This window comes from Cetorhinus maximus, chromosome 4, assembly GCF_964194155.1.
Source record: "Cetorhinus maximus chromosome 4, sCetMax3.hap1.1, whole genome shotgun sequence".
NCBI lineage: Eukaryota > Metazoa > Chordata > Chondrichthyes > Lamniformes > Cetorhinidae > Cetorhinus > Cetorhinus maximus.
This window is the reverse complement of record NC_135882.1, coordinates 63,406,441-63,428,547: the sequence shown is the minus strand read 5'-3', so window position 1 is coordinate 63,428,547 and position 22,107 is coordinate 63,406,441. Positions and strand designations below refer to the sequence as shown.

Genomic DNA, 22,107 nt, shown 5'->3' with positions numbered 1-22,107 from the left:
GGAACTAAGTCCAGTGCCATCCTCAACTGAAAAATACACAGAATATTCCAGCCCGGATGCTGGTTAGGAAATGGGAGTGAGCACCTTGGTTGCTTTTCCCTTCTGTAATGTAGGAATGCTGAGGTGCAGTATCCTCAGCTGTCATTTTAATTCTTTCATGGGTTGTGAATGTCACAGGCAAGGCCAGTGTTTCTTGCCCATCCCTAATTGCCCTTGAGAAGGTGGTGCCGAGCTGTCTTCTTGAACCGCTGCAGTCCATCTATTGTAGGTGTACCTTAGTGCTGTTTGGAAGGGAGTTCCAGGATTTTGACCCAGAGACAGTGAAGGAACAGCAATATAGTTCCAAATCAGGATGGTTTGTGGCTTGGAAGAGAACTTGCAGGTGGTGGTGTTCCCATGTGTCTGCTGCCCTTGTCCTTCTAGGTGGTGATTCTAGCTTGTGGGTTTGGAAAGTGTTATCGAAGGAGACTTGGTGAGTTGCTGCAGTGCATCTTGTAGATGGCACACACTGATGCCACTCTGCATTGATGGTGGAGGGAGTGAATGTTTTAAATGGTGAACGGGGTGCCAATCAAGCAGGCTGCTTTGTCCTGGAGGGTGTTGAGCTACGAGTGTTGTTTGAGTCACAGTCATCCAGGCAAGTGGAGAGCATTCCATCACATTCCTAACTTGTGCCTTGTAGATGGTGGATAAATTCACTGAACTATCTGGGAACCCACAGAAAACGTTTGAATCAATCCATTTTGCAACTCTGATCCACCAAATGTTTGCCAATTTGATCACAGGGTATATGATCATAGAGGCAAATGTCATCATATTGGAGGAAGACCACTCACTTTAATTAATCACAGTGAAATTTGAAAGGATGCAGTAGACAGCACATTTTTATAACTGTGTGACAATGCAGCAGAGTTGCAATAATTCTAACTAATTAGCTATATTATTACCACACTTGAAAATGATGAATGCCTTTTACAGGCCATCTGTTCTGCTTCCTAAATTTGCACATTCCCTGAAGATATCACTAATACCTTCCTGCCCCTCAATCATAAAAGAAATCTGTTGTCTTTGAAATTTCTAAGCTCTCCTGATTTTGCAATTTTTTTTCAGCTGGCCACAAGGAAATGATCATGATTCTCATTGTTAGTATTCATTAAGTTCAAGTGAAATGCATGTGTTCACGTTCGCTCTAAGGTTTGCAAAGATAATTATGGATATGGAAACCATTCAGTTATCTAACTCACCTTCCCACAGAAACCTACAATTTCAACACACCATCAAACTGCCTCTTTAATCACTTCACAGTTTTATTAGCTTCTCCATCCTTCACATAGAGAATTACTTAATATCAGTTCATAACCTGCCTTTAGCAATTTGTATCTATATCTCCTTGTGATTCAACTTGAAGTAGCACTATGGATTCACATTATGTATCTCGTTTAGTATTGTAACTTTTATAAAGCTGCCTCTGACTTTTATAAAGCTGCCTCTTGTGAATACTGAAGGACTTTCCTAGTAACTTGTCCTCTGACACCATGGATAAAATATATAGCTTTACACCTTTCCCCAGGGCTTGAATGTTTCTCTTGTGATTTTGATTATGAAAATTGAATTGAGTACTTATCATGCAGCCTGGCCAGGGCACTATACAGTTTCAGCAGCATTCAATATTGATGCCAATGGAAATGTTGATTTGCTATTATTTTGCTCTACCCACCTAGCCAAATTTAATTTGTGTCCTCATGGAGAGGAACCTTCTAGACAACAGGCAGACAGGGAGAAGAAGGGGTGAGAGATGGTAACGCTAGAGGCAAGAGAAGGCTCATTACTGGATTACTATTTCCACAATAAGATGAAGCACTTGTCACCCAAGAGGAGCCTCTGCATGTGCAAAAGGGCTTAAAATATAGCATGTTAGGTTGGACGATCTTACTTCCATTTTCATGGATTTTAATAAGCTTTTTGAACTAATCTCAGCCCATCAGTCAAGAAAACTGGGGGAAAAATTTCAACAACATACAAAGAAATATCAAAATTAACAGAATGAAAATTGATGGGTCCTATAATAGACAATCTGCTCTGCCAGATTACCACAAGAGAAGACGACAAAAATTAACCCAGATCTTTTTTATGAATAGAAAAATACAATTGTAACAGCAAGTGATTAGGAAGGCAAATGGAATGTTGGCATTTATTGCAAGAGGAACGGAAAATAAATTGACGCTTTCAAAAGTGGTATAATTCAGGTAGATTGAGGAAATTTATTAACAGAATAGGGGTGGTGGGGGGAAGGGGTGGTATTGATTTATATGCCGAGTTTAGGCCTAAACCTGCATTTTGATACCGAAAATGTTAGGTCTTCATGGATGCTGGGTCAAATTATACGCTACAATATTCGATGAACACAAGTGGCAAAAAGAATCAGCTTTCATTTCAATAGCAAATTGATATGTAAAATACCATTGTGCGTTAGGAACATAGGATTTAGGAACAGGAGTAGGCCATTTGGCCCTTTGAGCCTGCTCCGCCATTCAATTAGATCATGACTGATCTGGTTGTGGTCTCAGCTCCACTGGAATATAAAAGAAATAATATAAAAGAATATAAAAGTAGGCAAGTTTTGCTGCAACTGTAAGGGCCTTGCTGAGACCACATCTGGAGTTGTGTGTACAGTTTTGGTCTCCTTATTTGAAAAAAAGATATAATTGCTTTAGAAACAATTCAGAGAAGGTTCACTTTTTCTCTCAGAGGGTTGTTAGAGTGTGGAATTCTCTTCCCCAGAAAGTACTGGAGGCTGGGTCTTTAAATTTCTTCAAGGTTGAGTTACAAAGATTTTTGATAGATAAGGGAGTCAAAGGTTATGGGACAGACAAGAGAGTGGAGCTGAGACCACAACCAGATCAGCCATGATCTAATTGAATGGCGGTGCAGGATTGAAGGGCCAAACGGTCTACTCCTGCTCCTAAATCCTATGTTCCTAACGCACACTGGTATTTTACATATCAATTTGCTATTGAAATGAAAGCTGATTCTTTTTGGCACTTGTGTTCATCGCAGATTGCGGCGTATAATTTGACCCAGCGTCCAAGATGACCCAATATTTGGGTATCAAAATGCAGGTTTAGGCCTATACTCGGCACATAAATCAACACCGCCCCTTTCCCCCACCGCCCCTGTTCTGTTAATAAATTTCCGCAATCTACCTGGATTATACCAATTTTGAAAGCATCAGTTTTTAAAAATGTTTCAATGCAGCATGAATTCAATCATGCCGTGGGGAAACATAACTGAACGTTATACCTATATGAAAGAAAGATGATTTACAGCTTTAAAATAAATCATTTATTGAAACCATGGCAAGAATTAACATAAAATGCAGGTTAAATTTTCCATCTTGGTTACTAACTTTTCTCCTACCATTTCATTTGAATTGTAAAAGTAACCACTGGACACAGCTCTATGGGTGGCATGCGCACATTTTATCACATTGGTTCTGAGGATTGCTGTAACCTACAGTAGTTCTGTGAGGCTCTTGTTATTTGCTGAAACTCGAGGCAGTGACACTGGCGGACAGTAAAAGTGCCTTAAAGGCGACTGGAGTTGGGTTTCAGTGTATGTCTAAGAAGAATCTTTAAGTCATATTAATAAATGAATTGTTTTTATCTTAACTGAACGTGCACAAAGTCAATTTGTTTTGAAAACAGGAACATGAGTTTTTAATAGAGTTACATGTGCATCAGTTAGTCAAGTACAGATTGAAGGTCCAAAAGTTGTTTTTCTATTGGTAGATTATAATTGAGAGGGAAGAAAAAGCCTGAATTTTTGCGATAGAATTTAATAATATTTGGCACATCTTTCGTTTCATTTGCTGGGTGCAGTTAGATAGGCAGAAAGTGATTTATTTCCTTTCAATAGAAATACCTATTGCAAAGCACCAGAACAAACTGGATTTATCAAATCAAATACTGAAAATATTCCTCCTCCCCACAAAGAGCAGAGTTCAGCTTTGCTACCTTCCCATGTAAGTGGTGAAGTTTTTCAGTGCTCAGACAGACTACACCACACGATTTGATGTTTTAAACAAAAATAAACTTTATTGTACAGCAAACGTGTTATCTGGCACTCTACCAACTTGAGTTCTCTCCTAACCAGAATTTCTAATGTTCCCCTTATATAACATGTCACCAATCGGAAGCAATTACAAAGTTATCCTGAACCTGCACCTATATACTGTATTATTTTATTCTTTAATTTATGTACTGTTGAAGATTAGAAGTAAAAGGAATACTGTTGTTTACTTCCTGAGTACTTGCACATTAGTTCATGCTACAGGTATTGTGCTGTATTCCATTGGTAAATGGAACTCTCGGTTAACTGGCAGTTTTGATCAACCAGCACCACCCATTCCCCGCATATGCTGGGGAAGATAATGAAGACTTTATTGTATATCAAAACAAAGTAAGCACTATTACCTTGACACTGCAGCTTATAAAGACTTATGCTGTAAACTCAGTTCTACTTTACACTACTCTCCCAAGGGTTTCCTTATCTTACAAAATCTTGAAGGTTTAGTCACTTTTCTTGGGACCAACCTAAAGGTATGCCACACCCCTCTGGAATTTACTCTAATTTTCCTTAGTATTCCAACTATTCCTCAAGGTGCAAATTTCATGGTGATCCTTCCATCCTGCTTTTGCTTAAGTGATCTTCCAATTTTCTTTAAAGACCTCACGGCTATGGACTCTTCAGCTCCTTGCCCCGGCTTTGGACATACATAGGCCTTTTTCCATTCTGCTCCCATGGCTCTGTACAGCTCTTTATAAGCTAACTGCTCAAGCTGACTGCTTTCTGCCACAAGGCTTTGCGTAGAGCACTCTTCAAGCTTGAGAAAATCCTAGACGCTTTTCCCTCACAAAACTCAAACTGAGATTGGTAACCCATACAGTAAACAAATGCAGGCCTGACTAACACACATTTGCTCTACCCACTTAGTGAGTTTCAGCCTAGACCAAACCTGCAACTGACACTGGCTGTTCCCAAATTAAACTGCCAGCAAACACACAGAAAAATTAAACAAAGTAATCTTCCACCCTCCCAACACATCTCCATGGTGATGTGGCGTTCTTCGGAATGCACTCTAGCAGAAATATGAACAAATTATTTTACCTTTGATGCTACTCTTTGATTTTGTAGCCCATATGAATAATTTGTATTGTTAATGGAGTTTTACGACCTTTTCTTCAGAACCTCTGGCTCATTTACAAGCTTAGAGATGGATCATCCATTGTTTAAGGTTGCTTTCACTATCACCTCTGACCTTCTAAGATAAACACAGGTTAATTAAACCTCGACTTGTTTGATTTGCCTTTACATTAGGGTTGTTTGTCAGTTTCTTAAGTCTTGTCCATTAAGCTACAGTTGAAACTTTAATTCCTCAAATTAAAAGTTATATTCTAAAACATATGAATTAGATTTTCGCAAAGCTTAACATGTTTTATACTCGGTGTATAAGTCGACATGTACGCCACGATCGATGGTAATTTTCTTTTTGTTGCAGTACGCTACTAATAACTGCGTTAAAATATCTTGTGATTAGTAGTCCTGTAGTTATAGTGGCGAAGTATCAGACTCTGAACCAGGAGGATTAAGTTTGAAACTGATTGTGAACTGAAAATCCAGCTTGGCAGACCTCACAGAGTTTAGTGCTTATTGGTGACTAGTAGGAATTTTATCAGTTTTATGCTGATAAAGCGGGTAAGTGCTCCTTTGTAAAGAATGGAGGAGGAGACTTTCACAAATCTCCTCAATTGATGATGTTTTAGCAAAGAAGATTGATTACTGATTATTGGTTACAGACTGCCCAGAAGAAGACTGTTGTAATAAAAAGCATTAAAATACACTAAATGGTATGTATAATTGCTCCTGGTGGGAAATGTAATAGGTCCAATGAATGGAGAATGGCCTAGTTCCATGATATTCTACTTGGGTTTCTGAGATCATCCAATAAGAATCTCCAATGGAATGGTGCCCAAACCCACATGCAAATCATCTTTAAAATGCTCAGATTCCAAGACAAACTGATGCTTTTTAGGGACATGAAAAGGAACATTGATCTAAGGATGAAAAGCGATCGATGCAAACAGCTGCAAAATCACTGAGCTCTTTAACAGAATCAAGAGAATTCTTGGCTTCGGTGTGATTTAACATGAGCTCCTCTTCCTGTCCTTTGGGCGGTTGACTGAATCTTAACTTTGTATCTGCATGCACAATAACAGCAGGTTTTCTCTAGATGCTGGATGGTGAAATCAACCTAAGCTGGGTGATTTCATTACACTGTAGCAACTCAAATGTTGAATTCCTAAATCAATTCCTATATTTATGTGAATACTAATGAGGAATGAAACTAGTAATGTGACTGCAAATCAAATGTGCACATTTACAGCAAATACAAATTGATAGCTACAGTGCAAGTGGAAAATTACACTCGTGCAGAGCTTTAGTATCCCTCTTTGCGGGACAACATCAAGAAATTAAATTGCTCTACGAAACATATTTGCATTGGCACAAATATGAAAGAGAATTCTTAATGTTCTTCCAGAATCTTATCTCACCAAAGATTAAACACAACGAAGGTAATAGCAGCAAATTGTACAAGTACTGATAGAAAATCAATATTCTATGAGGCATAATTTGTCTCACAAATGCAGCACGTCAAAGTAAATTGCTTGGAATTAACTAGACCCTTCATCAGACAGAAATTCTCATGAATATTTAAAATGCATGTTAATGAATGAGTCAAAGCTGTTGCTTTTAATTTGTTGACTTGTTGACATCTGGATTCAATAATAGAACCAAGAGGAACCTCCACTAAAAACGCATTATAATGTAGATCTATGCATAATGAAACACAATTAAATGATTAATAAGCTGCAGGTAAGAAATTAATGCACGCTTCAAGGCCCCGATAGTAACCTGGAGACATGTTAAGAGTGCAGGGGTTCAACATTGCATGTAAAATTTGGAAGTACTTTCAGTGCGGCTGTGGCTTTTTAACACAGTCACATCATTATTTTACTTTCACATACTGTGTGCTGTCTGGCTGCTGGTGCGAAGAAGAACTGCATGATGGGATCTTAATTAAAGTATTTAAAAGGCGAATACAAGGGTGGAATTTACAAGAGCTTGGAGCTTGAAGCAACAGGGGAAGGGCTCTCAGCATAGATTTAGGACAATCAAAGTTTGCAACGCTCTTTAACGACAACTTCCTTGATGTACAGCCGGGACAATGAGGAGATGGAGGGTGATACATTTCCCCAGCAATGGGAGGAAAATACCAGCTATTAACACAATAGAAGGTTTGGCTGGAGGTAGCCCAGGAGCTCATCAGCAGAAGCATTGCTTCATGTCTTCAGTGAAAGAAGCTGTTTAATGATCTATTCAGGTTACTATCAAATCAGCCATGATCTTATTAAATGGCAGAGCAGGCTCGAGGCGCTGAATGGCCTACTCCTGCTCCTTGTTAGTATATTTGTTCATACGTTAGGAATAATGAGTATGGTTGCATGTTTACCTAAACTCTGCAGCGCCCATCACCCTACCCCTCTCTTTGCCTTGTCAAGCATTAAGCCTAGTCTCACATCCTTACACATATACCCTTCATTCTCTTTCTATGAACCTCCTCACATTCGGTATATCTATCTATCCACCACTGCTGGTCACTCCGATCGTTATGCAATTTTTTGCTCTTCCCTGATAGTCATCCTCACCAAATGCATTGCACCCATCAGGTGAACACGTACACTCACTTATAGGTCTGTTCTTTCCCCAATTGTAGGAGAGTGCAAAATACAAGGTACAGGGAGAGAATTAAAAGTGGGCCTTCACACATCTCACAGCTCACAATGCAGAGGAGGTAGTGCTAGAAACCAATGGCATTTCAACATCCCTAGTCATCGAAGATGGGGAGATGGTGACCTTCCAGCTACTTGGTGACACAATTAAATGTCAGTAACCCACATCATACATCTATCAGACTTGATATCAACAGCAAGTGAAATATGATCATCTTCATAATGATAAAATTACTGCAGTCTTAACTTGCCAGTAAGTCATATCTTTTATCTCCTGTGGGATCTTTATTTGTGCAGTAGCAGTCATGGAGGTCACAGACAATCAGTATTCAGAGAAGTGCCAATTGTTCTGAGGTTGCATCATCACAGGACTCATGTCTAACCATGCACCAATTCAGATACTCGCACTTGGTGGGTCCAGCAAGGCAGATAGTTGGGTTCTCAACTGGTGACTTGCACTTCAAAAGTGAGAAAGAGTATATGGGAGTTGCAGGGACAGCAGTGGAAAGCTTGCTTCGGAGGGTACAGTCCTCTCCAAGCTCTGCTCAGTTGGAAGCAGATGCTGTACCCAGGGGCCATCATTGAAGCATCAGCAGAGAACGTGCAGAACATTGACAGACCTTTCATATACATTGACTACAACGGTAGAGAAAATGGGGGAGTCCGGCTCGAGCACTAGTGTGTTCATGTCACAGGGCATTGCAACGATGCCTTGTATGTATCGAGTGGCCAACTCTGTGGAACATCAAAGATAGTAATCATGAATTCAGGCAGGCCTTGAGCACAGCCATGCAGACTCTGGTGCCAATAGTGTTAGCAGCACTTTAAATAGGACGATAGGTACCTTTGTTTGCAACCATCTGTACCAAAGTGCTCTCGAGCAGATGAAGTACAGATGGGCCATGAGAGGTATGATAGCAAAAAGTGACATGGAAGCAGGAACCACTCAAAGTGCTTTCATTTCTTCCCCAATGTGGTCCCCACCACCCCGAATCAGGACACCACATGCTGCTCTACATTCTGATGGTTGAGTCTGCTCTGCACAGCTGCAAGTGGTGCAGATTTTGGCAGGCTCCAAAACTCAGAACATCGGTCAAGTGCATTTCAGCAGTCAGAGCACGGGTCTGAGCAGCTGATATCTACCCCTGCTGAAATAACAGGGTTACACCATGTAGGAACAGTAGGAAAAGGGAGAGTGAAGCTTTTCAGCTGCACAAGCATAAGCACTTAGAGGTTTAAGAGAATACGTTGTTTTGGAAGTTTCTGTTCTTTGGTTCAATCACATAAATAATAATCTTTTGCATGGCTTTCCCGTCTCACCATTCTTTGTTGTTGGGTAGCAAGTCGCTTTTTAACTTGCTTGATGATGAATGAGAACATGTAATTGACAGGTGATGTTCAAGGGGTGATTGGTTTTTTGCAGGGTTGCTTTGTGTTAGTGGCATTGGCAGTGGCAAGAGTTGCTGCTGCATGTGTTGCATGATACTTGTCCTGCTGTTGCAGCCTCTAAGTGAACTTTATATTAATGCGGGTATCTATAGCAGCAATGGTGGTTCACATTTGGGAAAAGGCAAATTTTATGAAGCTGAAGTGTGATTTAACAAAATTGGACTCTAAACAGCTGGTTGAAGGCAAATCAGCACCAGAGCAATGGGAAGCTTTCAATGAAAAGATAGTGAGGGTTCAGAACAAATATGTTCTCACAAAGAAAAGGGGGAATTCACAAATCTAGAGCCTCCTGGGTGTCTTGGAGCACACTGGGTAGGTTGAAGCTCACTATTGCAGAAAGCCTAGGAGTATAAAAAGTGCAGGGAGAAATTAAGAAGAAAATTAGGAAAGTAAAGTGAGTTTGGTAAAATCAAGGGAATCCCAAAGACGTTTTATAAACACGTAAAGAGCAAAAGGACAACTGAGGAAAGAATAAGGCCAATTATGACAACAAATATAACGTGCGTGTGCAGGCAGAAGGTGTGGGCATGGTTCTTAATGAATACTTTGGATTTGTCTTCACAAAAGAACAAGTGAATCAGATAGTTAAAGAGAAGGACTGTGAAATTTTAGATGATATAAACATAATGAGGGCAGAAATTCTGAGGGACTTAGTATCTTGGAAATTAGATAAAATACTGGGTAAATGTATCGCTATGAAGAGAAGGGAGGAAATAGCAGAGGTTCTGACCATCATTTTCCAATCATCTCCAGCTATAGTTGTGATACTGTTTCATTGTTTAATAAGGAAGAAAGGCCAAGTAATTGCAAAATTGTCAGCCTAACCTTGGTTGTGGGCAAATTATTAGTATTGTCTTTTCGAATTTTTTCTAATCATCATTAAGAAAGGCATGAATTAACCAAGGGGAGTCGGCATGGATCATGGATTGTGACTGACTCATTGATTGAATTTTTTGAGCAGGTAACAAGGAAGGTCAATGAAGGGATGATTTGATGTCATCCACATCAGAGTTTAGCATGGAAGACTGGTTAGAAAATAAAAAGCTCATGGGACACAAGGGAAATTGACTTGGTTGATCCAAAATTGGCACTGAGGCAGAAACAAAAGTGTAATGATCAACAGCTGTTTTAATGACTAGAAGGTGTTTTCCAACAGTGTTCTGCAAGGCTCAGGGTATGAGGTCCCTTGGTTTATGTGGTGTAAGGAGGGACAAAAAGCAGGAAACTGTAGGCCAGTTAGCCTAACATCTGTCGTTGGGAAAATGCCAGAATCTACTATGAAAGAAGTTGTAGCAGGTCATCTAGAAAATCATAATAAAATCAGGCATGGTCAACTTGGTTTTGTGAAAGGGAAATCCTGTTTGACAAATTTATTAGGTTCTTTGAGGTTGTAACAAGCAGATTGATTAGGAGAACCAGTAGATGTAATGTATTTGGATTTCCAAAAGATGATCGATAAAGTGCCACATAAAAAGGTTATTGCACAAGATAAGAGTACCTGATTCTAGGGGTAATTTATTGGCATGGATAGAGGTTTGGCTAACTAACAGGAAACAGAGTTGGGATAAACGGGTCATTTTCAGTTTAGCAACTGTAATTAGTGGAATGCCATAGGGATGAGTGCTGCCTTAACTATTTACGAGCTATATTAATGACTTGGATGAAGAAACTAAGTGTACTGTAGCCAAATTTGCTGACGATACAAAGGTAGGTGGGAAAGCAAGTTGTGAGAAGTACTTAGAGGGCTGGATTTTCATTTCGGAGGCAGAAATCAGGAAGTGGGACTAATCCCGCTGTCGCAATCCTGCTTCTGCCTTGAGACTGCCACTAGGCAGGATTTTCCAGGGTCCAGGCCCTAAGTGGCCTGGAGGGGGGAGTGGAAGCAGGCTAAATCCAGAGTGGGCAGGTTAAAAAGCCCTCCTCCTTTCCCAAAAAAGCCTCAAGTCTGGTAATTTAGAAGCTATATGTAGGTGAAGCTCCTGGCTACTTTAAACTGTCCCCTTCACCAATTATTCACTTTATGAACAGAACTCACAAGCCCTATTATAACAGTTGGAAGCCACTGAATAGCCCATAAAGCTCCTCAAAGTAAACAAACAGACTCTTCAAAGTAGCTACATAAACAATGTGAAGCACTCATAAACCGTTAGTCTGTTAGATTGCAGCCAAGAACCCGTAAAGCTCCAAGTAAACAAGTGGACTTCAGGGCTGCTATCTCAACGTAAGTTTAGACTGAACACAGAAAAGAAATGGGAAAAGATGAAACATTTACACCTGGGTTATCATACTATGCTACCCTTTCAATATTTTGAAATGTACTCTACCTTTTTATTCATTAGATGAATGTTTTCTAACTCATCCAAAGGCTTTTCTACATTTACAATGTTGATCTTTTACTTGACAGCTTGCTAGTTGGGGAAGTAATAATCTATGAAAAATACAGGATGATGTTACGATCCCTTAAATAATCACAGCACTGTCACAATTCACCTTACTGAACACGGGTACATCTCATATCACAGCCATTAATGAAGAGCTGTTGAGGAGGAAAAATCATTTTACTTGTCTTTTAAATACTTTCCGCTTTCAATTAATATCTCACGCCTCTACACAGCTGGTGTAGAACCCGACAGCTGCTAAAGTCCGCATGCCTCCATGAAAATTAAAAAACCTAGTTGGGGCAGGCTCTCAATGAGCCCACAATACTGTCACTTGCCTCCTTCATAGGAGTGGGTTGGTTCCAGGGTCCACTCTTTCCCCAACCCTCGTGAAAATGGCCGAGGGCAGGAACAGAGGCAGGACCTCTGGCTACCCTGCTCTTTGGCCATTTTTCTTTCGGTCCCGCCACTGTTTGGTCCCGGTTAGGACCATGAAAATCGGGCACAAAGAGTATGCAAAGGGATATAGTTAAGTTCAGTGAGTAGGCAAAAATTTGGAAGATGGAGTGTAATATGGAAAAATGTGAGGATATCCACTTCAGTAGGAAGAACAGGAAAGCAAAATATGATACAAATGGAGAGAGACTACAGAATACTGTTGTACAGAGGGATCTGGATATTCTCATACATGAGTTACAAAAAATTAGCACAGGTACAGCAAGTAATTAGGATGGCAAATGGAATGTTGACCTTTATTGCAAAGAAGTTGGAGCATAAAAGAAAGTTAGTTTTGCTACAACCGTACAGGGTGTTGGTGAAACCATATGTAGAGTATTGCATACAGTTTTGGTCTTCTTATTTAAGGAGGAATATACATTCATTGCATGGAACTCAGGAAGGTTTACTAGGTTGATTCCTGGGATAAAGGGGCTGTCTTATGAAGAAAGGTTGAGTCTATACTCATTGGAGTTTAGAAGAATGAGAGTTGATTTATTGAAACATATAAGATTCTTTACAGGGTAGGTGCTAAGAGGATGTTACCCCCCTCATGGAAGAATCTAGAACTAGAGGGCACATTTCAGAAGAAGGGGTAGCCCATGTAAGACAGAGGAGGAGGAATTCCTTCTCTCAGAGTGTTGTGAACTATGGCGCTGTTGGGATGCATTGGTCGGGTTTCTGATAGGCATCAGGAGTCAAGTTTGAAGAGGGTTTCTCTTGTCTCTTAGCAGCCACCCACTTGCAGGTCCTAAGATGTCAGGCAGTTCAGACAGCCATAGGACCAAAGCATCACAACAGCTCATCAGAAATCTTGCGTTAGCTGCAGATATCTTTATTTGGTTGCACACCAACTGCACATCAGTGAGAGAAGCCCTTACAGCTGATGAATATTCCTGTCTGGACTGGGGGCTGCGTAGATTGCCAACACATATGTGTCTTTAGAAAGCCAGCCAGAGATGCAAATTCAAATGCCCACTTAATCTGAATGGCATCATCACAGGTGAACTTTACATAATTACTGGTCCTGGCAAACAGCTCATCAGTCACTTGAATTATGCATTTGTGAGATGCTGACTGGGAGATCCTGCATACTTCTCTGGCAGAGCGCTGGAAGGATCCAAGGCAAAAAAGGCTGAGTTCAGTGGTGACTTTTTCAACCAGCAGTAAAGCATGGCCATGTGATCCAGCTGGCAGCAGGTCTTCTTCCAGCAGGTGGCACACATCTGCCACCACCTGACCTGACAACCTGAACCTTGTGAAGCACTGCTGTTCTGACATGTCAGGGAATCAGCCTCTGTCTGTAGACTGCGTTGCAGGTCGCTCCTCCTGTGAATTGCACCCTTCTGCTAGTCCCTCTCTGATGTTCAGCTGCAGATGTCCGAACAGCAGGCTGCTGTTGCTGTTGGTTCCCTCTCTGATATCCAGCTACAGGTAACTCAACAGCATGTTGCTGCTGGTCACATTGCCCTCATCTAAGGTCCAACCTAAAGCAGCTAAAGCATCACCCATCCTGATGTGATTCAGAAAATCTGCAAAGTGTAGAAAATAAACACTCAACAACAAAAGTGCGGGGAACAAACCTTTTCCCACAAGCAAATAAGAAAGAAGCTTGGTTGCTGTGTACTTAGTACAGCATTTCCACGTGATGGAATCAGGCCTCTCAGCTGTCACCGTGTTCACTCCTTGTTTTCACCAGTAAATTTCAGGAAGCTTGGGAAGCCCATGGATGCTCTGTTAAGTTTGAAAGTCAGTTGAAATATGGTTCCAATTGAATGATTAACATATGTTAAAAGGCAAGCCACCTTTCCAGAGGTGGTTGCAAGCAGGCAGCCTAATGCACACGAATTAAATGTACAAGTTGGTGAGTTGGAGCCAGCTTCCTGGGTTTCACTACTCCACATGCACTCAAATCCACCCTGGCATTCATGGTGGCACCCTAGCCATTCGTTCATTCATCCTTATTAAATGCCTTTTGTGAATGTTATACTTGCTGTAAGACTTACGCTTAATCTTTTTTAATACTTCTTCTGTCCCACTATTAATTTTACAAAACAAGATTTGAGTAAATCAGTCACGATAGGTAGTGGCCTTGATAATGCTACAGGGCAGAACATGACAATACTCTTGTTGCAAATAAGCATATTTTCAAACATATTCTCAGCCAAGGCTCAATTGGTAGCATTCTCGCCTGAATCACAAGGTTCCGGGTTCAAGTCCCACTCCAGGGCTGACACTCCAGTGCAATACTTTCAGATCAGATGTTAAACCAAGCCCCCCAGCTGCCTGCTCAGGTGGCAAGGATTCCACTATTTTGGTGGCACTATTTTGAAGAGCAGCAGAGAGTTAATCCCTGTGTCCTGGCCAATACTGATCCCTCAATCAATATCACAAGAATAGATTACCTGGTCATCGTCACATTGTTATTTGCGGGAGTTTGCAGTGCTCCCGCCTTTACAACAGTCTTTCAGGTTTTGCAGTCGGTCATTTTTCATCATGCCTGCCGGTCACACTAAAATTGGGAGAGATGTCTCACAGACTAGTCAAGCAACAGCCTAACACAGTCATCCTCACGGAATCATACCTTACAGATAATGCCCCAGGCACCACCATCACCATCCCTGGTTATGTCCTGTCCCACTGGCAGGACAGACCCAGTAGAGGTGGCGGCACAGTGGTATACAGTCAGGAGGGAGTTGCCCTGAGAGTCCTCAACATCGACTCCGGACCCCATGAAGTTTCATGGCATCAGGTCAAACATGGGCAAGGAAACCTCCTGCTGGTTACCACATACTGCCCTCCCTCAGCTGATGAATCAGTGCTCCAGATGTTGAATACCACATGGAGGAAGCATTGAGGGTGGCAAGGGTGCAGAATGTACTCTGGGTGGGTGACTTCAATATCCATCACCAAGAGTGGCTTGGTAGCACCACTACTGGTCGAGCTGGCTAAGTCTTAAAGGACATAGCTTCCAGAGTGGGTCTGGGGAAGATGGTAAGGGAACAAACAAGAGGGAAAAACATACTTGACGTCATCCTCACCAACCTGCCTGCCACAGATGCATCTGTCCATGATAGTATCGGTAGCAGTGACCACCGCAAAGTCGTTGTGAAGACCAAGTCCCGCCTTCACATTGAAGATGTCCTCTATTGTGTTGTGTGGCACCACCACCATGCTAAATGGGATAAATTTTGAACAGATCTAGCAACTCAAGATTGGCCGTCCATGAGGCACTGTGGGCCATCAGCAGCAGCAGAATTGTACTCGAATGCAATCTGTAACCTTATGGCCAGGCATATCCCCCACTCTACCATTACCACCAAGTCAAGGGGGTCAACCCTGGTTCAATGAAGAGTACAGGAGGGCATGCGAGGAGCAGTACCAGGCATACCCAAAAATGAGGTGTCAACCTGGTGAAGCTACAACACAGGAATACTTGCGTGCCAAATTGCATAAGCAGCAGGTGATAGACAGAGCTGAGTGATTCCACAACCAAAGAATCAGATCTAAGCTCTGTAGTCATGCCACATCCAGTCATGAATGGTAGTGGTCAGTTAAATAACTCACTGGAGGAGGAGTCTGCACAAATATCCCCATCCTCAATGATGGGGGAGCCCAGAACATTAGTGCAAGAGATAAGCCTGAAGCATTTGCTACAATCTTCAACCAGAAGTGCCGAGTGGCTGATCCATCTCGGCCTCCTCCAGAGGTCCCTAACGTCACAGATGCCAGTCTTCAGCCAATTCGATTCTGTGCGCATGATATCAAGAAATGGCTGAAGGCACTGGATAGTGCAGAGGCTATGTGCCCTGACAATATGCAGGCAACGGTACTGAAGACGTGTGCTTCGGGACTTGCCGTGCCCATAGCCAAGCTGTTCCAGTACAGCTACAACACTGGCATCTACCTGACTATGTGGAAAATTGTCCAGGTATGTCCGGTACACAAAATGCAGGACAAATTCAACCCAGCCAATTACCGCCCCATCAGTCTACTCTCCATCATCAGTAAAGTAATGGAAGGGGTCATCAACAGTGCTTTCAAGCGGCACTTGCTTAGCAATTACCAGCTCACTGACGCCCAGTTTGGGTTCCGCCAGGGCCACTCAGCTCCTGACCTCATTACAGCCTTGGCTCAAATATGGACAAAAGGGCTGAATTCCCAAGGTGAGGTGAGAGTGGCTTCCCTTGACATCAAAGCAGCATTCGACCAAGTGTGGCATCAAGGAGCCCTAGCAAAACTGGAGTCAATGGGTATCAGTGGGAAAACTCTGCTGGTTAGATTCATACTTAGCACAAAGGAAGATGGTTGTGGTTGTTGGAGGTCAGTCATCTCAGCTCCAGGAAATCGCTGCAGGAGTTCCTCAGGGTAGTGTCCTCAGCCCAACCACCTTCAACTGTTTCATTAATGACCTTCTTTCCATCATAAAGTCAGAAGTGGGGATGTTCGCTGATGATTGCACAATGTTCAGCGCCATTCGCGACTCCTCAGATACTCAAGCATGTCCAAATGCAGCAAGACCTGGACAATATTCAGGCTTGGGCTGACAAGTGGCAAGTAAGATTTGCGCAGCACAAGTGTCAGGCAATGACCATCTCCAACAAGAGAGAATCTAAACATCGTCCCTTGATGTTCAATGGCATTACCATCACTGAATCCCCCACTATCAATATCCTGGGGGTTACCATTGACCAGAAACTGAACTAGACTAGCCATATAAACACTGTGGCCACAACAGCCGGTCAGAGGCTAGGAATCCTGAGACAAGTAACTCACCTCCTGACTCCCCAAAGCCTGTCCACCACGTACAAGGCACAAATCAGGAGCCTGATGGAATACTCTCCACTTGCCTGGATGAGTGCAGCTACCACAACACTCAAGAAGCTTGACACCATCCAGGACAAAGCAGCCCACTTGATTGGCACCACATCGACAAACATTCACTCCCTCCACCACCAACGCACAGTGGCAGCAGTGTGTGCCATCTACAAGATGCACTGCAGGAATTCACCAAGGCTCCTTAGATAGCACCTTCCAAACCCATGACCACTACCATCTAGAAGGACAAGGGCAGCAGATCGATGGGAACACCACCACTTGGAAGGTCCCCTCCAAGTCACTCACCTTCCTGACTTGGAAATACCTTGCCGTTCCTTCACCGTCGCAGGATCAAAATCCTGGAACTTCCTTCCTAACAGCACTGTGGGTGTACCTACACCACATGGTCTGAAGCAGTTCAAGGAGGCAGCTCACTGCCACCTTCTCAAGGACAACTAGGGATAGGCAATAAATGCTGGCCCAGCTGCGAAGCCTACATCCTGTGAATTAATTTTTTAAAAAACTTGCTATTTCTAAACCTTATTCCCACATGCCTCAATCCAGCTTTGGGTCCTCCCAGTAATCGATTTGCATTTGCAAGGCCGATGGCACCATTCTTCACATCATCACAAGTCGAAGGGCTTTAAAAGTCTAGCCCCTGAAATTGAAGCTAATTACTATCACCTTTTGCCTTTACCTAATAATGCCTTTGCTTGCTCCTGGCCTGCTCTCCCTGCCACCTCTCACTTCTGCTGCCCTGCCTCTATTTATCTCCAGCATACTAGCTTTCCCCCCTCTCAACTTCTTCCTGTACCCTGGCTTGCTACACCCAACCACTGGTGCTCTTTCCTCCATCTCCGCAGGTGAGTGAGTTGCTCTTGCAACCAGAAACAGAGCATTGCCATGAGATTCCATGCTTGCAGACCACCATTCCCAGTTGGGCCAGGACAAGGAACTGCTCCATTCCTTCCACTGCACCCAGGTTCAAGAACACCCCACCTAGTGTTCCTAATAGCCCCAGATCTTCAACATCCCACCAACCCCGTTCTTTTCACAACTCAACCCTTAACCAAAACGGTTGAATTATGCTGGAAAAGAGAGATTGAGGGTGACGTTCAATTGCCAGGTGCCCATGCTGGTGGGGGAGGAGCGTGTAGGAGGAGAGACACCTCAGCCTCATAGACACAATTTTCAGGTGGGCCTGTGGATGGCTGAGCAGCCCCCACCTAATTCCGACAGGAGGCTGCTTAAATCTGCAAATTGGGGTGCTACTCCATTCAACACCTTTGTTTACATAGCAAGGGAAAGCGGGTTTTATTTGAATGAAACTGCAAACAGCCGTACCTCATCTCCAGCCATGCCAATGTTAATCCAGTGTAAAAGAAGGGACATTTCTACTCTGCACACAATTGTGAAAACATCAAGGAGCATTCAAAATGCAGTCCCATGTCTGAAGCTGAAGGCATTTATCACTCACCTATGATGACCTGTGTATCGGGCACCTTTGATGTGTCCAACACCTTTGCATCCAGGCGTTGGACATCCTCCCGGACTCGGAGCTGCCACAAGGTCTTGTGAAGCTGAAAAGGAAAAAGAAAGGCAGAAAAAGCTGATGCAAAAGCATGCGATATTATCCCCCTGGAAATTCAAGAAATTGAAGAAACCAAAAGAATAAGGTTTGGGTGGTTCATAACTGTCTATATTAAACAATAGCCTTGAAATCGTTGCCTGATAACACTGGGCTTTTTAAAAAATAAAGATAATAGCTTTAATTTTCTTTGGGGGATTAATCTGGTTTTTGGACTGAGTACATCAGAATTTCCTTTCAATCATTTTTCAAGTTTGTTAAGTAAAAGCAAAGCATAATGACACACATCAACTGCTGAACAATAATCACACCAGGGCCTTCTAATAGCATCACAAAATGCAAAGAGCTGAGCACTTGCCAACACTGGAACTTTGAGGCTATGGTCCGAAATCCATTCCGTGCATCTAATATATCTCATGATGTTTAATAGGAACTTTGTTGCTTTTTGATTTCTTTTCTACTTTGGGTGTCACGACAGACAGAGATGGATAGTTTGATTGATGCACACTGATGTGCCCACACTAAGGACTTAATGATTGTGGCTGAGGCCTCAAAAATCCAGAGCCTCCAGTCCAGCAGCACAAGTGTGGCAGAACAGGCGAACCTCAGCAAAAACTCCGTGGTCAACTATTTTAAATAACGTTGGTGTGACTGGGGTGAGCTCACATGGGCCAGATATGCCAAGGGGAGCGTGAAAAACGTGAGGAAAAAGTGGCAGAAAGGATCGACTTTGGTATTTACAAGACTTGCAGTCTAGAGAAAGCGGCAACTGTAGGAGGATCTACAAATTTCCTCCCTTTCCTTGTGATCTAAGCACAAAAATAAATTCCATGTGAAGGCATTGAATAATAGATTACAGGTCTCAAGAGGCCATCTGGCAAAGTTGGTGCAAATTGGATTGCAAAGTATACAGAGCAGAATTTCAAAGGACCTGAAGGATATTTGGTGGAGTCAACCTCAAGGATTTAATAATAATCCTGATTCCGTGGGGTCCATTCTCACACTGATCTCCAGCAACCAAAAACCTGCTCCTGGGCAAAGTGGACAAGCTGGGGTGTTCATATCAGTGAGGATGCTTCTCCTCATCAGCAGGAATGAGGATCAGAAGTTCCTGCAAAAATCTTCATTTTTACAGAACCAGGATGTCAAGGGGCCCACTTCCATCACAGGACTTAGAGCCTTGAGAACAGAGTCACCTCCATCCCAACAGGCTCATAATACTTTGCTGGAGACATCTACATCTTGGACCCCAGGGGGTCCTCACGGGGGGAATGCAGATAAAATATCAGAATAAGGTGCTGGCGAGGTTGATTTTTAGAGCCTTTTCCACATGGCGTTGTTTGCTGGCTGGGATGCCAAGGCAGATAGTAATGGGTAGTCAGCTCCAATGATTGAATCATGAAATTTGGGAATGGCAATACTATATCACTTGATGTGGTATTGTATCTCCTTAAGTAAAGGGTCAAGATTTATTTAACTAAATGATTTATATCTTTTGCATTATGCAAAACATTTGTGTTACTCTAAGTATGAAGTGAGATGTAATCTGAAAGTTTTAAAAAATTTCCTTACTAAGTGGCGGCTGCAGTGGGTGACCTGTCTTAGCACACCATCCAGCAGGGTGAATATCATGGTGATCTGCATCAAACCAAAGATCGTAATTGTGACTCCATCCATCAAAATGAATCTGAAAGAGATTAGGGAAAATACATTTAATTTTTACTTTTACTATACTTTTGAAAACCCAACCGAAATCCTAATTATTTTACGGAGGCAATCTTACCATCACTAACACATTTAATGAACAGCAATCAACAAGAATGGCACTTCCATTTATTGGGGCTAAAATTCATTAGTACCACACTCCCCCAGTCTAGATTCCGACTGATAAGGCAGCATCTAGTTACTATGGGACAGGTGATCGCCAGCACTCACCTGCCAATGTGGGGCTGACCACGACCCCACCCCCCAAACTAACCGTACCCCCTCCCCTTCATCTGAACCCCTGAGCAAGAAGGTTGGCCTGTAAAAAAAAATGAAGTTATTTATTCTTCTTGACAGGTTCATGTCACTTTCCTGGCCATGGGACCCACATCCACCCGCTTGGAGACTGGTACACAGCACTTCACTGGTGTCTATCTGCCTCCATGAATACACTGGCTCCTGCCTGGTTCACTGAAGTGGTTAACTCTTGGTATAATACCAAGTACTTGGCCCTGTCTTCGCTCCCCAAAGGCATCCACTTTATAAGGGGCAAGTCAAAAACTGCTGGAAATGACGACGGTCCATTGCAACCCGAGTCTCTGTGATTTTCCAGGGGCTTCTGCTCATTACACATCAGTATGAAGCTGCCAGAGCCTTTGACTCATATCCCCAATTTTGCTTTTTCCCATTGTTTTACCTTTGTTCAGTTTGCATTGGTAACATCAGAAATATAGTAGGAAGGGATCAGTAGTTCAGTGAGAAAGCAGAATTAACAAGTGCTGATCCCACTATTACCACTTTGCACTAAAAATTCACACCCATGATGGCAAATTATTCAACATAACTGCAGTTCTGTAGGTGTGCGAATTATCCAGTTATGTTCTATTATTACATTGCTTTAGGAGAGAAAGATTGTGTTGACAGAACTTTACTGTTTTGTTGCTTATTATTCATTTCCAAAAAGGAAAACCCAAGGATCATCAGCTACTTACAGGTTAATTGCCAGTTTATTTCTTCTGGCTGTTGCTAAATTTTTACATATTTTTGGTGCTTTCCATTGTTGTTTCAAGTTTAAATAGTCGAAGGGGAATGATAAAGCAGGTACTGAGGTGTTTTTTGCTGCCTACAAGGCTTCTGCACAAACCAGCTGTTCGCAGATATGAGGCTGCATTAGTAGGCTTTCCTCTTGGAATGAGGCATAACTGGAAGAATGAACAGAGGTTATGCAGAGCAGTACAAGTTGCTGGAAGAGGGAGGAGGAGAAGAGGGAATAGGGCTCTCAGCATTAGGCCATATCTTCCCAGAGTATTAGATGATCAATTTTTCTACCCGAACACAGCGACAGCCAATTTTTGAAATCTCTGCACTTCACTCAGATGACTGTTGCTGAAATCTGCCAACTACTGCAGCCATTACTCCAGTCTCAGAGCTGCGCAAGGACCACATTGCCAGTGGAAGTGAAGGTGACTGTGGCTATGAATGTTCGTGTACCTGGCTCCTTTCAGGCTATCACTGGAGTATTGGGAAGATCCCACAGATCTTCATCTCAATGAAATGTGTAGGGAGACTCCCTCTGCAAAGAGAGATAACTTAATTTCATTTTTTCCCACTAGAGAGAAGCAGGCGGAGCAACCTCAAGGTTTGCAAGGATTATAGAATTGTACAATGGTGCAGGGTGCCATGTGTAACATGCACATTGCTTTCCATGCACCTCATGTCAACTATGCTGTGTACCTGAAGCAAAATAGATTTCACTTCCTCAACGTACGAGTGACCATGTGTGACCACAGGCAGCGCATCATAAAGATTAATACCTAGTATCCTG

General features: G+C 42.5%; 1 protein-coding gene across 2 annotated transcripts in view; it reads right to left on the bottom strand.

The window, feature by feature from the left end:
• Positions 1–22,107, bottom strand: part of LOC144679644 (lethal(3)malignant brain tumor-like protein 4) — a 392,935-nt gene that overhangs the window by 175,195 nt on the left and 195,633 nt on the right. For both annotated transcript variants that reach the window (XM_078540227.1, XM_078540226.1), the window contains exons 17-18: positions 20,151–20,265; positions 18,468–18,570 (exon numbers count right to left, since the gene is read on the bottom strand). In XM_078540227.1, coding sequence (XP_078396353.1) covers positions 18,468–18,570; positions 20,151–20,265 — 218 coding nt within the window. The remainder of the gene's footprint in view (positions 1–18,467; positions 18,571–20,150; positions 20,266–22,107) is intronic.